At 52.1% G+C, this 15,318-nt stretch overlaps 1 protein-coding gene across 3 annotated transcripts in view; it reads right to left on the bottom strand.

Annotated features, from left to right (window-relative positions):
- The window catches only part of GARNL3 (GTPase activating Rap/RanGAP domain like 3), an 83,981-nt gene that overhangs the window by 29,817 nt on the left and 38,846 nt on the right, over nt 1-15,318 (bottom strand). For all 3 annotated transcript variants that reach the window (XM_036412021.2, XM_036412020.2, XM_036412022.2), the window contains 5 exons: nt 14,773-14,847; nt 6,674-6,770; nt 5,179-5,297; nt 4,326-4,390; nt 1,482-1,545 (listed from right to left, as the gene is read on the bottom strand). In XM_036412021.2, the coding sequence (XP_036267914.1) occupies nt 1,482-1,545; nt 4,326-4,390; nt 5,179-5,297; nt 6,674-6,770; nt 14,773-14,847 (420 nt within the window). The remainder of the gene's footprint in view (nt 1-1,481; nt 1,546-4,325; nt 4,391-5,178; nt 5,298-6,673; nt 6,771-14,772; nt 14,848-15,318) is intronic.

Genomic DNA, 15,318 nt, shown 5'->3' with positions numbered 1-15,318 from the left:
ATGGCTGTGGGAAGGAAGACACAGACTCCAGGTCCCTGTGCACTACAGCTGGCCTTGCACACACTGCCTTTCGGAAGGTTCCGGCCCAGAAAAAAGCTGCTGGAAACGGACAAATCACATCTCCAAGTAGCAGCCACTTGGCGGAAAGAGGCCTTCTTCCTAATGCAGGCGGCTTAGTTCTATTGACTTCTTGGATCGAGGGATTTGTAAGAACTCTTTCCCCTAAACCCAAAGCTGCTGCTCACGGCTGCCTAAGGGAACGAAGTTGCAGACACCTGGTGAGAGCTGGGGAATCGGTGCTGCCAAGTGGCACACTCACGTGCGCGCGCGTGCGCGCGCACACACACACACACACACACAGAGGCGCGCGTGCACATGCACATTCACACACACGTACACATACTCAGACACATGCACACGTGCACACACACACATACAGAGATGCGCGCGCACATGCACATTCACACACATGTACACATACTCAGACACATGCGCACGTGTGCGCACACATACACACACACACACACACACACACACACACACACACACACTGGGCAAGCTCCTAGGACTAGTTACATGTAAGGGGAAGAGAGCTGGACCATGAATGCAGGGACAGTATGAACATCCTTGCTGTGCTAGAAACAGCAGAGGCTGCTGTATCTCGCTCTTTTCAATGGAGGGCGAGCAGGCAGGGGCGACTGGGCAGAGAGTGCTCAGCAGCAGCCACGCGAAGAGGCACCCATGTGCTCCGTGTCTGGGGCTCAGTGTCTGGGGATCACGTCCCTCCCCAAGAAGGAAAGGGCTGATAAGCCACACGATGACGTAGCAGAGGCACACCGATTTACAATTCTAACTGTCCTCACATTTGCTTTGAAAGGAGCACCTGCAGCTCTTTCAAAATTACTTCCAAGCATAAAAGGGCTTATTGGTGCTTCCAGCTGGTTGTGCCTCAGTCCCCTTTGGTCCCAGCACAGCATTCTACCTGAATCGCAGCTCAACAAGCACATTTCGTACTTATTTACTTAATTTTAAAATACAGTTTTATTGGTTTCAGACAGGAAGGGAAGAGGTAGAGAGAGTGTGAAACGTTAACGATGAGAGAACCCTACACGTCCCCCACTGGGGATTGAGCCCACAACCTTGGCATGTGCCCTTGACTGGAATCAAACCTGGGACCCTTCAGTCCCCAGGTCAATGCCCCATCCCCTGAGCCAAACTGGCCAGGGCCACATTTCGTATTTATTACTTAAAAGACCCCTCCAATTCCACATCACTCTATCGATACATCACTCAGTACAAGGAGAGGCTTTTGGGCCAGTAAGATCCTTTTGGACACACCCCTCCTGGTTAAGGGTGAGGAGCCTATCGCTAGCGGGTTCCGGCCTGGCCCTCGGGCCTGGCACACCAGAACCTCAGTGTGAGTTCTCCAGGACCTAACACGGATCAGAGTGGAACAATTATGAAGCAGAAAGTTCTGTTACCTTCTGTATCTCAGGATGAAAAATTTCCCTGGGGCCTTTCTCAAATTTGTCCAGATTCATGGCACTGAAACAGAACAGAGAGCATGAGGCAGGCGTGGCAGGAACGGAACAAGCGAGCAGGTCTCGGCTCCTTCGGGAAGCCAGAGGCATCTCCTGAGGGAGGCCTGGCCCACAGGGACAGACCAGCGAGGGAGGGACCCAGAAGAAACTACGTGAACGCAGGGCAGTGAGCACACACCACACTGTTCTTTCCGTGTGTAACTGCCCCCCCCCCCCCCCCATGCCACTGCGACGGTAAGAGAGGGAGGGAGGAATCAAAAGCGTTTCTTTGGGCGGCCTTGACTAATCGTCAGGATCCTTACTTTTATTTCCTGAAGGAGTGACTCACTGGCCTTTACAGAGTGAGTCATGATAAGCTGAGATGTAATGAAGATGACCTGCTAATTCTTTCTTCCTTCGGTAATTCTCTGCCACTAATGGCCAAAGACCATCCCGAACAAGGTTGCTCTTTGTTTTACTTTGGACAGCAACTCGCATTCCTTCTGCCTACGCCCCTGGAGAGGAAAAACAGGCCATTGGGCCACATGACCTCCGAGGCCCCTCTGCTCGTAAATGACAGGCAAACACGAGAGCCAATGTTAGAGCGCACACGTGCTCCAGCCTCTGCTAAATGCTTCACATGGACCGTCCCATGTAGTCTCTGTGAGGCAAGGACTAGCTTATCCCCATTTTATTTTTTATTTTTTTATTGATTTTTTACAGAGAGGAAGAGAGAGGGATAGAGAGTTAGAAACATCGATGAGAGAGAATCATCGATCAGCTGCTTCCTGCACACCCCCTACTGGGGATGTGCCCGCAACCAATGTACATGCCCTTGTATCGAACCCGGGACCTTTCAGTCCCCAAGCTGACACCCTATCCATTGAGCCAAACTGGTCTCGGCTTATCCCCATTTTAAAGACCAGGAGACTGAGGCTTAGTACCGGATAACAAAGCTGTTAAGTAGTAGAGCCAAGATTTGAACTAAGGCTTTTCTGACTCCATAGTATTTATATTTTAATTTTCTTTTACGTTTTCAAGTTCACAATTACAACAAATAAAGGCAAACTCTCTTTTTTTCTTCTTTTTTTTCTTCTTCTTTTTTTTCAGTTGGCAGAAGCTGTAGAAGTTTTCCTTTTGCACATCTTTAAAAATACTTTCTTGCCAAAGCTTGCTCTGGCTGAGTGGACTGACATAACTACTAGCGGGTTCCGGCCTGGCCCTCGGGCCTGGCACACCAGAACCTCAGTGTGAGTTCTCCAGGACCTAACACGGATCAGAGCGGAACAATTTTGAAGCAGAAAGTTCTTTTTAAAGATGTGCAAAAGAAAAGTTCTGTTACCTTCTGTATCTGGACTACTCACATAACTAAATAAAATTATAACTGCATGAAAAAGCCTTTTAAATATAAAAAAGAAAGGTGCTGGAGTCACTTATTTTTAGGAAAAAAAAAAAAAGATTCACAACAATCTTAAGCCACTATGATTCAAAGTGCTCCTTTCAAAGCAAGTTAAGATTCAGAATCAGCCAGATACTTCTGTGTGCAACAAAAATGCCAGCCTCTCCCCTGCTCTCTTCACCGGAGCTCAGGCTGAGGAGAAACATCGGAAGACCAAATCAAGCTTGAAAATGAGATATGAAACTCTTTACTTATTTTAAAAAATACATTTTTATTTATTTCAGAGGGAGAAGGAGAGGAGAGATAGAGACCAATGACGAGAAAGAATCATTGATCGGCTGCCTCCTGCACGCCCCACATTGGGGATGCCCTGACCTGGAATAAAACTGTGACCTTCTGGTTCATAGGTCGACGCTCAACCACTGAGCAATATCGGCCAGAAGACACTTTTCACTGGATGGAGCCTGCACCCTCAGGGCCCTCTGGCAGCTGGGAGCTGTGGCTGGGACACTGCAAACACCACCCCACCCAGCATCCAGGCTGCAGCTGGAGGAGGAGTGACTGGAGGCCCATGGGAAAGGCTGCCACATCCCCAGCTGGGACGGCAGTGGTCACGGCCACGCCCCAGAGCCATGTGGCCCTGGGCTTCCATCCCAGCTCTGAGGTCCCTGAGCCGAGATCTCTGTCCAACCCCCCGCACCTCTCTGCGGGGGGACCCCTCTCCCCGGCGCAGACGGGAAGTCTCCTGTGGAGCAGGTTTCCAGAGTGACAGCACTTAGCACAGCCCCAGCAGACAGGCTGCTGGCAAGGTGACGCAGTCGCACCCCGGCTGCTGACAAAGCGCAGGCCCATCTGAGCGGGGCATTCTCAGGGGACTGCCACCCGACAGGACACAGGAGGGACTGGCAGGGAGGGGGAGGCGGCTGGGTGGGGAGCAGCTCCATGCTCCATCCACTCACCTTTCTGTTTGGTGAAGAATAAGAACATTCTTCCCTGAGAAGCGTTTGCTGACCTATGAGTTTCTATTTCAGAGCAGACACATGGAAGGCAAATATTTCCTGATATTCTTTACAAAACCACACTACCTGTGTGCATGCGAGGGGCAGGAAGCAGGCAGCTAAAGCGATCTTGGGGTGCTAAGAGTGACACTGGAAATCAGGACCAGGCCCGGGCCTCAGCACACACCAGTGCACCAGGGTGGCTCCTGTGCCTCCACTTGCTCATCTGTACAATGGGGACAGGAACAACCTGCCGGAGGGCTGCCTGAAGACCACATGAGCTGGTGCGTGGCAGACTGAGGAGAACAATGCACGCAGACACGGCTCAGGAAGACAGAGCCTACAGGGTGACCCCGGAAAACCACGTATACAGGCTCCCGGGTTGGGGTTCCACTCGGCGGCACTCACCTTAAGATGGACTTCACAGAGAGCGTCTTGGTGGGGCTGTAGGGAAGGCATATTTTCTGGGTGCCCTGGAAAGTCAAAAGGCCCGGTCAGCGAGAAGCCTGGCCATGCCCATCTCTGAAAGCGCCCTCCCTGGTCACTTAAAGGAACCCCGTCTGCCTTTCTCCTTTCCCTGCAGCGGCTTGTCTATGAACAAAGACATCATATGACGCAGAGTCTTGCTCAGATTGGACAGTGTTTGCACTCCCCCAGACACACTGACGGGTCCCCCAGGCCTTCGGTGTTGTGAGCAGATGGGCCGCCTGAGCCAGTCGAGAAGGGGCTTTGGTCTCTGAGCCGAAGGTCAGATCAGCCTCGAAGATCATGAAAAGAAGCAGGTCCCCAATGTGGTCGCCCCAAGTCCAAGACTCGAACGAGAAATCGCCGACTCTTGCGGAAGTTCTGTGTGACCTGTCCTCTGTGTCCTGCTGGGAGCCCGCTCCCTCCCGCTACATGAGCACCCACTGGGCCTAACGCAGGGTAAGCGCCCCAGAGGCTGGGAGCCTGGAAGGGAATGAACGAACGAAGGATCCACATCGTTTGTGGCGAAGGAAAACGTAAGTGGCCGATCCCAGGAGCCCGGGGCTCCCCCTCCACGTGGGCAGTTCACGAAGAGCTGCAGGGGCTGGACCCTCTATTCCACACCCCCCGCCTCAAGCTCCCTCGGCTTCTCTACAAAAATGCCTCTCCACCAGATTGCTACCTTAAACTGCCCCCACACGAGACATTCTGACACGTGACACGGACGTTGACATGAACAGCAGCACAGCACACAGGTTAAGAGGGGCTGAGAGTCCAGGCCCAAGCCGGTACGTACCGTTTTCCTCCAGAGAATGGCACGGTACTGAGGGACCCGCTGGCTGTTCTGGTCAGAAAGGGTCACGGACAACAAGAAGGGGCTCTTCTCGGCATCGTTTCCGATGTAGTTCTGGTGGACTGGGGAAGAGACAGCTCAGGACAGTGACAACGCAATGGCTCCTCCAGTACCCGGGCGGGGACACGTCAGGTGGTGCCCAGCCCTTCGCACGTGGTCGGGGGGCAGCAATCCCACACCAGGTGGAGACAGAACCTGGTCACTCTCTGGAATCACGCACTCCCAGTCCCCCAGCCAGGGACTGGTGCTGGGAGGAGCATATGACCCCATTCTGGCCAATGAGACAGGAGGAAATCCGTCAGAGGCTTCTGGAAAGGTGTCCTCGCTCTTGAAGATGGCCTTCCGGGTGAACTCTGGATGGTGGTGTCTCGCAGTGATTCCTGGAATCGCTGCAACCATTTTTGGCCCCGAGGAACCCAGCACTGATGACATCCCAGAGCCTGTGGCTCCCTCTCATGCTCCCCCTACTTCACCCCCCCCCCCCCCCCCCCCCCCGCCCCGAGCCTGGCCTCCTCTGGGTTTCTCATTAGATCCCTTACTGCTTCAGCCACACCATCTTCCTCCCGTCGTCACTGCTCCGGGACTATTTTGCAAGCATTTGGGAGGCTGACCACCTTCCACTGATGTCTTTCTCTATGACAGAGTATGCCTGCCAAGTAAGCGAGCCTCCCAGCACAGTACAGGACCAAGTTGTTTAAAAAGACACCTTTTGGGTCTGGTCACTCTCTTTTTATAGTTCAAGCATCACATCTCCTACAAACAAATGTGCTGGTCTGATAAGAAATGTGTCTAACTCAGTTCTACTCCCACAGCAGTGACCGTTCTTCCGGTTCTTCCGCTGTGAGCCCCACTCCTGCCTTCCACCTTTCCTGTATGTTCGCCAGAGCCCTTCACTGTTCCTGAGCGTCACCCTTCATGACGGAGCTCCTGCCACGTGCCAGGCATCAGGCTCAGGGCTTTTCCTGTCTGTCTCATTGCAACGTCTGTGCAGGCCTACTAGGTGTGTACTAGCAACACCCCCACTTCACAGATAAGGAAACTGAGTCTCAGAAAAGCAGAGAGTAACAGGTGTAAGGCCCTCTGGTAAGGAACAAACTGACAGAGACAGGGGCCATGGCTGCCTTTGCCAGCTCTGCATTCGCCCTGGAGCTCAGGGACCCATTTCTCTCCCTCACTGTCTGGAATTGTATTCAAAATCCAAGGCACTTGCCTTGTTAAATCTAAAGTTGCTTTTCACCCTGCAAATTTCTCCATGTCTCGTGATTCAGATGATCTGAATCCCCTTTATTCCCCAGGGACAAAAACAACTGCCCCCTCAAAAAAACGTAGTGCCCTTAAACTGGTCAGTGTCACACAGATAGGGCACTTGCAAATCACACCAACACTGATTTTCATTTTGAATACCCTTCCCTCCCAGCCACCAGGATGGCACACTTACCTTGTCCTAAAAAATACTTGAAGTACCATCTGGTGTGGTATTCCGGGTTCTCTAAGTGCACGGCTGTTCGCCAAGTCCCTGGCAGAGCAGTGGCATTCTGCAACAGAACAACGTTGTGCCATGAGGCTTATTTAGAAAGTAATAAACAAGAAGCTGACAATGAACCAGAGGCCACACAACCAGAAAAGTCATGGTCAAAAGCATATGACCAGCCCTAGCCAGTTTGGCTCAGCAGATAGAGTGCCGCCGGACTATGGACTGAAGGGTCCAGGGGTGGATTCCGGTCAAGGGCATGCACCTCACTAGCAGGCTTATTTCCTGGCCTTGGCAGTGACATATGCAGGAGGTAACCAATCAATGTGTCTCTCCCTCCCTTCCACTCGCTCTAGAAATTGATTGGGAAAATATCCTTGGGTAAGGATTAACAACAAGAAGCATACAGACTGGGCTGTGCCCACGTTATCATTAGAAAAGACGCCCAGTCTACGTGGCATCACAGGAGCATCCGGGGGCGTGGGGAAAAGGGACCAAAGCGACCCAGTGGGCTCTAACCTGAGAATAACTTGGGTTTAAAGTTTCTCTCCTTTCTGGTCCGAAACTTCCGCTTGGGAGCTGGTGCCCCCTAGAGGCACACCCTTCTGTTTGTCACACCGGAAGCACATTTCACCTAGAAGGTATCTCTCCAGCATCTTGAGTTCAATTCTTTGTAGAATTTTAAAAATTTATCACAAAAATTACTCAATTAATGTGGAAAATACAGACAATCATAATAAGTAACTGGAATCCTCTGTCCAAAAACAATCGTTATTAATGATTTGTCATGATTCCTGTAATTTTTTCCTACGTGTGCAAATGTGTCATTTTGCTCCAGTGGAATAATAATGAATATACAGTTTAAAACTCGTTTGGTGTCTACATTGGGCCATGTGTATAGACAGACTGCAGGAACAAGCTTTTCTTTTCTAAGATTTAAAAATAGATTTTTGAGAAAGAGAGAGAGAGGGATTAATTGGCTGCCTCCTGCACACCCTCTACTGGGGATTGAGCCTGCGACCGAGCATGTGCCCTCACTGCGGATTGAACCCACAACCTCTGAGTGCACAGATGACGCCCGGTCAGGTGAGCAGCACTGGCCAGGCTGGCGAAGACTTTTCTGGCTCGGACCTGTCGTAATGATTTCCTAGATGTCTGGTCAGTTGCTTTATCACGTTGAAGTTTCCTTCAAATCCAAGTTTACAAAGAGGCTCTTGTTAGGAAGGACTGTTGCATTTTACTGAAAGGCTTTTTGGGTGACTAGTGAGAGGACAGGCTAAATGAGGGAAATCTCAGTGGCGGAATGAATTACACCACTTCTGGAGTGCATCCACGCTCCCGGGGCGCAGGACTCTCCATGCTGCTGGGTTTAAGGCACCATCGACAGGTCTTTCTTGTCAGGAGCCGGAGCGGCGGGTTCCCCCTCTGCATGTTCCTGTGGTGCTGTCAGGCGGTGTTACTGTATAAAGTGGACAGGATGCCGCTGTCTCTCTCAGGGCTCAGGAGGTGCGACTCCGTGAGCGAGCTCCGCGGGCCAGGCACCAGGCCGGCCCTTCCACAGCATCTCCGCCGGCGTCCTGAGGGCTGGAGAGCGGCCGCACGTAGGCTCCGCGGGCTCCCGCGGCAGAGGGTAGCCGTGGGGCGGAAACAAACTGGGCCCTGTCCCAGAGGTGTCTTTCCATTTTAAGTCTTAATCTTACGTCATCTTCTGTGTCCTTCTTAATGTTCTGCCCTTTTAATCCATCAGGGAGTGAAAAAGAACGTTAACATATCATTAGATATGTTAGGCAAACATATGTCATTCTGTAGTGTGCTTTTTACTGAATTTTCTTGAACTTCAAAAATTCAGCGATTGATGTGGACATATAAAGGCCACGAGATGCATATAAATACAACCAATGGACACAACACTCTGGGGAGGGAGGGTATGTATGAGGGGGGGCAATGTTAAAATATGTACACAGATAATAATTTAATAAAAAAATGTAAAAAATAAAATAAAATAAAAAATAAATAAATAAAGGCCACGAGACCAGGAAGAGCGCATGTGTGTGTCCTTTACCAGGTCCACCTGCTGTTAACACCGTATCCATGAGTTCATCTGTTCCCCTCTCCTCCATCTCTACACACACACACACCTCAGTCCCTTGAGAATAAGCTGCCTAAAGAACACTCCATATTCCTAAACGCTTCGGGGTTTCCCTCCCAAGAAGAGGGCTGTTTCTCACACACGCACAGCTGGCCTCATCGCCTTTGGGCACCCAGAAGGTTTGCCTGCAGCACTTCCAGCCACAAAGGCACGGGAACACGCTCTTTATTTGACACCAACACCGAAAGTAGGGGAAATATTCTGATGAGGATGTTTTTGAGGCAACTGAAGTTTAACACTCCAAACACCCACACTTATTTCATGCCTTTTTACTTTATTTTATTTTAAAAATACATTTTTCTTGATTTCAGAGAGGAAGGGAGAGGGCGAGAGAGAGAAACATCAATGATGAGAGAGAATCATCGATCGGCTGCCTCCTGCACACCCCACACTGGGGATTGAGCCCACAATCAGACATGTGCCCTAACCAGGAATCAAACCGCTACCTCCTGGTTCAGAGGTTGATGCTGAACCACTGAGCCATGCGGCCAGGCTCGTGCCCTTTCAGATAACCGTTTGCTGCGAGGGATTGTGAAATCATGACGCTGAAATCTGTGCTGCAGCCAGGCCTGGGTGCGCCCCTGTGACGAGGGGGCCCTGAGACAAAGCACCGGCACACGTGTGCGCCAGGGCCCACAGCCCACAGCGCTCCCACCGCCTCCATGGCCTTTCAGCCCACGGGCAGACACTGGATGTGGAGGAGGAAGACGCGTCTGGCCAAGACACTGAACTCAGTCCAAGTCCATACAGTACACCCTTCTGGAATCCGCCTGCCTTTAAGCAGGGAGTCCGCATGCTCACACCACAAATCCGATCGCGGCTCATCGAACGCCTGTGGGTTTTCAGCCTGCTCTGCAATGAGCTGGGTGAATGAGCGCACCATTGAAACTGTCTTTACTTCCGATTCTAGGTTACATTGCTGAGAGGACACAGACAGTAAAGAAGACGGCTTTAAAAAAATAGACTAAAATTTTCTAAATTGCAAATTCAAATATAAGCTACTTAAAAAAAAAGTGAAACTACACAAAAATTAAAATCCTTTTCTGTCCCCCACCCTCCAGGCCCACTCCACTTCCTTCCCCTATATATACACGCTACCAGATCATGCCAATAGTCCCAGATCTCTCTGTGAGTTTACAAAGATATGTTTACTTTATACATAAATACACATATGTCATCCACATCCACACACACATACATGTATACACACATACACACATACATATATATGTAAATATTTATGCATACCATTTATTTTCATGAGTGAGACGGTATCATAGATATTATACTAAAACATGTTTGTTTTTTTACTAAAGAAAATACCTTACAAATACTGCCATATCAGTACATATGGATCTACCCTATCCTTTTTAACAACTATACAGATTCTTTTAAGAAATCAAACACTGCCAAAACCAGTTTGGCTCAGTGGATAGAGCGTCTGCCTGCGAACTGAAAGGTCCCAGGTTCGATTCTGGTCAAGGGCATGTACACTGGTTTTGGGCATATCCCCGGTAGGGGGTGTGCAGGAGGCAGCTGGTCGATGTTTCTAGCTCTCTATCCCTCTCCCTTCCTCTCTGTAAAAAATCAATAAAATATATTTAAAAAAAAAAAGGAATCAAACACTTCAGTTGCATATCGATGTATATGGTAAAATATGTAAAGAGCAGAAAAGGCCTAAAGTGGGAAGCTAAGGCCTCCAACTCCTTCTGACCTCCTGCTTTCATTCTGCACAGGAAATGGCTATCAAACTTGTAGGTGCTCTTCTGGAACTTTCTTGCACACTGACAAGCATATTTATCTTTTTTTTTTTGCTGTTTTGAGGAAATGGGGTGGTATCGTACGAATCATTCTGGAACTCGCTTTTCTGTCTAACACTGTGCGTGAGACATTTTCCTGTGGTGTTACACCTATCCCCACCTCGCCTTTCCAACAGCTGGGAAGCATTGCATTGTTCAAATGGATCATCATTTCCTCAAAATAATCACTCCTCTACTGAGGGTAATCCAGGGAGTCCCCAGGTGTGGGTGTTTTCCTGTTTTAAATAATGCTACCACACACGTCCTCACAACAGCTGTGGCTAAATGCGTGTGCATCTTTAATGACTGCTAACGGCCCTCCCAGAAGACTGTAGCACGCACATATCCCTCACAGCCTGTGGAGACTCCGCCGTGCCAGGAGGATAGACTGGAAGGAGCTGAAAGTCCGCCCCTGCCCTGCCAGGTCCTAATTGACATCCAAGGAGCTGTCAGGGAGGCCCCCAGGGCGCCACCCAGGGTCACACTCACTCAATTAGCAATCAGAGGAGCGCACAGATGGCAGGGGAGGCACAAGGTAACCAACGCCTGGGGGGGGGGGAGCTAACAGGCAGGTGACAGAATCAAGATGTTGGGGAAACTCCTGACAAGTAGCAATTACAGACACTGCAGAGATTTGACTCCGGGGACGAGGCAAAACGCCACACTGTGGTCAAATACAAACTGCAGGTGCAACGTACAGGGCGGGCTGGCGGGCGGGCCGCTGCTGGGGGCAGGCGCTGTCCCCACTCCACCCCTGAGGAAGCCGAGGCTCACAGGTGCCATCATAAACTGGCAGGTGATAGCGCTGAGGGCTGAACCCAGGTTCCTTTGACACCAAAACTGTCCCTGCTGCACATGATGTCGCCTCACAGCCATTAACAGCTCCGGTGGAGGAGGGTGCTGTGGTTCCCCGTGAGTCATCAGGTTCATAAAAAGGGGAGAGGACTGGCCTGCTCAGATGTGAGCACTTTAATTTAAACACACACTCAGGGGCAGGTGTCCTGGAATGCCTGGAGGCAGCAGGGGGACGAGGGCTCAGCATTATACTACGACTACCGAGCATGCAATGGACACTTTGAATGCAAGACACAGGTGAATTCTGTTCACTTAAACCAGTGGTTCTCAACCTTTCTAATGCCGTGACCCTTTAATACAGCTCCTCATGTTGTGGTGACCCCCAACCATAAAATTATTCCCGTTGCTACTTCCTAACTGTAATTTTGCTACTGTTATGAATCGTAATGTAAGTATCTGTGTTTTCCGACAGTCTTAGGCGACCCTGCTAGCGGTTCTCAATCTGTAGGTCGCGACCCACAGGTTGAGAACCGCTGCTGTAGAGCCTAAGACCATCGGAAAACTGGGACCCGAAGGGCTACACACTGAAGGGGAGGGGGAACCAGAAGAGAACACTGCCCCCAAAGCTGGGCAGGGAGTCCCAGGGAAGGGAGACAGGGGGCCGTCCTCCAGGTAAGTTTACAGCTCCTCCCTCCTCCACGTGGGCGGTTAAAAAAAGTTCCAAGCTGGGAATTTAAAGGTGTCTGGAGAAAGTGAGTGCGAACCCGCCCTCCGATCTACACCAATTCTGGTGTGCGCCTCCCCGCATGACCAGGCAGCTCTCCGACACCCGAACCACGACCGGCACATGAGAAACGGCACCGCGGGCACCACAGTCACACACTGGAGCACCAACCATGGCGGTGAAGACGCTGTGCCCACAATGGTGAAAAAATAAAAGGCAAATTTAACATTTTACAGTGATGTCCCCAGAAACTATAAAAAGTGACCAATCAGCCTTGGGTTAGGGAATAGTTTCTGAGCTGTGACATGAAAAACACAGGCCACAACAGAAAAACAGATGGAGAGGACACCGTCACATTAAAAACGTGTGCACTTCAAAGGACACAATGAAGAAAGGGAAGAGACATCCTACAAAATGAGAGAAAACGTCTGCAAATCACATATCAGACACAGTCTCCATTCTGTAGACAGCATCCTTAAAATTTGTAATAATAAAATAATAAAAGCTAATATGCTAATTACACCAGCTGACCTTCCGGACAAAGCCGGGGCTTCGAGGGCTGAGGCAAGTCACCAGGGCTGCGAGGGCCGGGCCACTTGTACGAATTTGTGCACCGGGCCTCTAGTCAATAATAAAAGGAAAAGCAGCCCCCGCTGCAGTGGTTTTGCCATTGGTTTGTTGGTGGGTTTGGACATTGTTAGGCAGCGACATGGAGCTCCGAGGCCCTGCCTGCTCCTCTGACTCGGCCGCAGCCTGCCTCTTGTTTGTTTTCCCAGAGTCTCGGATCCTCGGGTCTCCTGCCAGGCTGGGCGGTACCACCGGCCAGAAGCTTTCCCTGAGACCATCGGTACAAACCACGGCAACGTGTCGCAGGAAGCACTCATGCTCAGTCTTTTTAGAAACAGGATCTGAGGCCACATTTGAGCCCGGCTATCGTCTTTCCCAGGAGCAATCGGAGACGGGCCTGTGTTTGGGATACAACAACCACAGTGATTTGTGAAATCGATCCTTCCAGCAAACGGTTCCAAAGATGTAAGGGAGCTGCCCACGCCTAGCTGCCGCTGAGTGTGGAGCCACAAGAGCCGGACAGGCTGGCTCAGAGCCACTGCTGCCCAGCACACCCCACAGGCGATTTCCGACCCCCAGTGGGGTCCCAGAACACAGCCTCCAGCATGTGGCAGGACAGGAGACACCCCCGGTGAGGACTGTGATGATCCAAGCGAGGTGAGCCCAGGCCCACGTGGAGGCTCCTTGTCTGTCTGTCCAGGGAGGCGTGGCTTTGCTCTGGTGCGGGTGCTGGCGGGGAAAGCCCAGGGCAGTTTGTTCCTTTTGGGCTGGGCTGACGCTTTGCCCAATTCTGGCAGCAGAAGGACTTCTCAAGGTGAGCACCTCGGCGGTCTCCGGTGCGAGGTTCTCAAAGCAGCAGCTCAGCGTGGCGGGTGCTGGCGCCCTGAGCACTAGAAACGGAGGGTTGGTGCTTCTGCTCCTGACCTAGCGGCCAGGGCACCCCGGGCTGCTGAGCTGTGGGGACAGGACTGCCGCCTCAGCAGCCGGCCCTTTGGGGAGGACTGTGCTCAAGCCTCAGGAGCGCACTTCCCTGGGAGCCCCTTCTTCCTTGTGGGTCCGCGGGCACCGCTCTGGACAAGAAGCATGTGGACACCTATTCAGAAGCCCAGCCTGAGACGGGACAAGGTGAGAGTGTGCTCTGTGAGGACAAGGGTGAAGATGGGCAACAGCTTCCAGACGCTGTGGCCTTGAGGACTCTACAGCCTTTTACCAGGGATTGGGTGCAGGGTGCCCAGCAGGGCGAGGCTGGCCCTCAGGCGCTGTGACCGTGACAGCCGTCACGTGCTGAGTGAGCACTCTGTGCCGGGATCCGTGCCAAAAGCTCCCCCAGCTCAGCTCACGGAGTACTCTCCATCGTCCCAAGACAGTTTCCACTGCAGATGAAGAAGCCGAGGCTCGAAAAGGCTGGTTACCTGCCAGGGACCTGCACCCAGGAGGCGGGGAGTGGGGCTCAGGCAGGCCAGTTGGCCCTGAAGCTGGGCAACCTCTCCAGGAGGCAGCGAAGAAAAAAACGGGGCCCTTACACGGCCTCTGCAGTGCTGGGGGAGGCCCCAGGGGAAGAGCGGGCAGTGGAAGTTTGAAAGAAGAAAGCAAAGCACCTGAGAGCCCAGTGGGAGGCCTGGCCCCGGAGTGGGCAGCAATGCCTCCTTCCCCGGGCCTCGCTGAAGAGAGAAGGCATTTCGCAGCCACAGTGGTTTCTGGCATCTCTCCGGGGCCCTGCTGCTCACAGGCAGCGACCAGGGCCGGCTTGGGACTGGGCCGTGCACAAAGGGGGCGTGGCTGTGAGCTGGCCTTTGGTCCCAGCTCCTGGCTCCTGACTCCCGTGCAGATCGTGAAAGCGTCTGTGTCCCCCATCAGAGCACCTTCCACACAGAGCACGGCCTTCCCCCTCAGCCCCGCTTCAGGTAACGCTGAGGAGCTGTGTTCCTCCCGGTTCCACTCGGGCAAGATTTCTGGTAGCGAGGGCCCCCGCCCGCCCGGTGCGCTCACACAGCCCTACACTTGGTGACAGTGCCACCCGGAGCTTCCTTACCTCGTCCGAAGAGCCGTTCTCCACTCTGAACCGCCCGGCCCTCTGGATGGCTCCATCGGCATCGCTGGAAATGAGCTGGGACAAGAGAGAGCTCTGTTAGGTAGCTGCTCAGCACGGCAACATCCCTCTGTCTGTATCCGTCCCTCCGTCTTTATCCGTCCCTCCATCTGCATCCATCCCTCCGTCTGTATCCATCCCTCCGTCTGTATCTGTCCCTCTGTCTGTATCCGTCCTTCCATCTTTATCCATCCCTCCGTCTTTATCCGTCCCTCCATCTGCATCCGCCCTCTGTCTGTATCTGTCCCTCTGTCTGTATCCATCCCTCCGTCTTTATCCGTCCCTCCATCTGCATCCGTCCCTCCGTCTGTATCCATCCCTCTGTCTGTTTCCGTCCCTCCGTCTTTATCCGTCCCTCCATCTGCATCTGCCCTCCGTCTTTATCCGTCCCTCCATCTGCATCTGCCCTCCGTCTTTATCCGTCCCTCCATCTGCATCCGCCCTCCGTCTGTATCCGTCCCTCTGTCTTTATCCGTCCCTCTGTCTGTA

Source organism: Pipistrellus kuhlii, unplaced genomic scaffold, assembly GCF_014108245.1.
Source record: "Pipistrellus kuhlii isolate mPipKuh1 unplaced genomic scaffold, mPipKuh1.p scaffold_m20_p_43, whole genome shotgun sequence".
NCBI classification, from domain to species: Eukaryota; Metazoa; Chordata; class Mammalia; order Chiroptera; family Vespertilionidae; genus Pipistrellus; species Pipistrellus kuhlii.
This window is presented reverse-complemented; position numbering and strand designations above follow the sequence as displayed.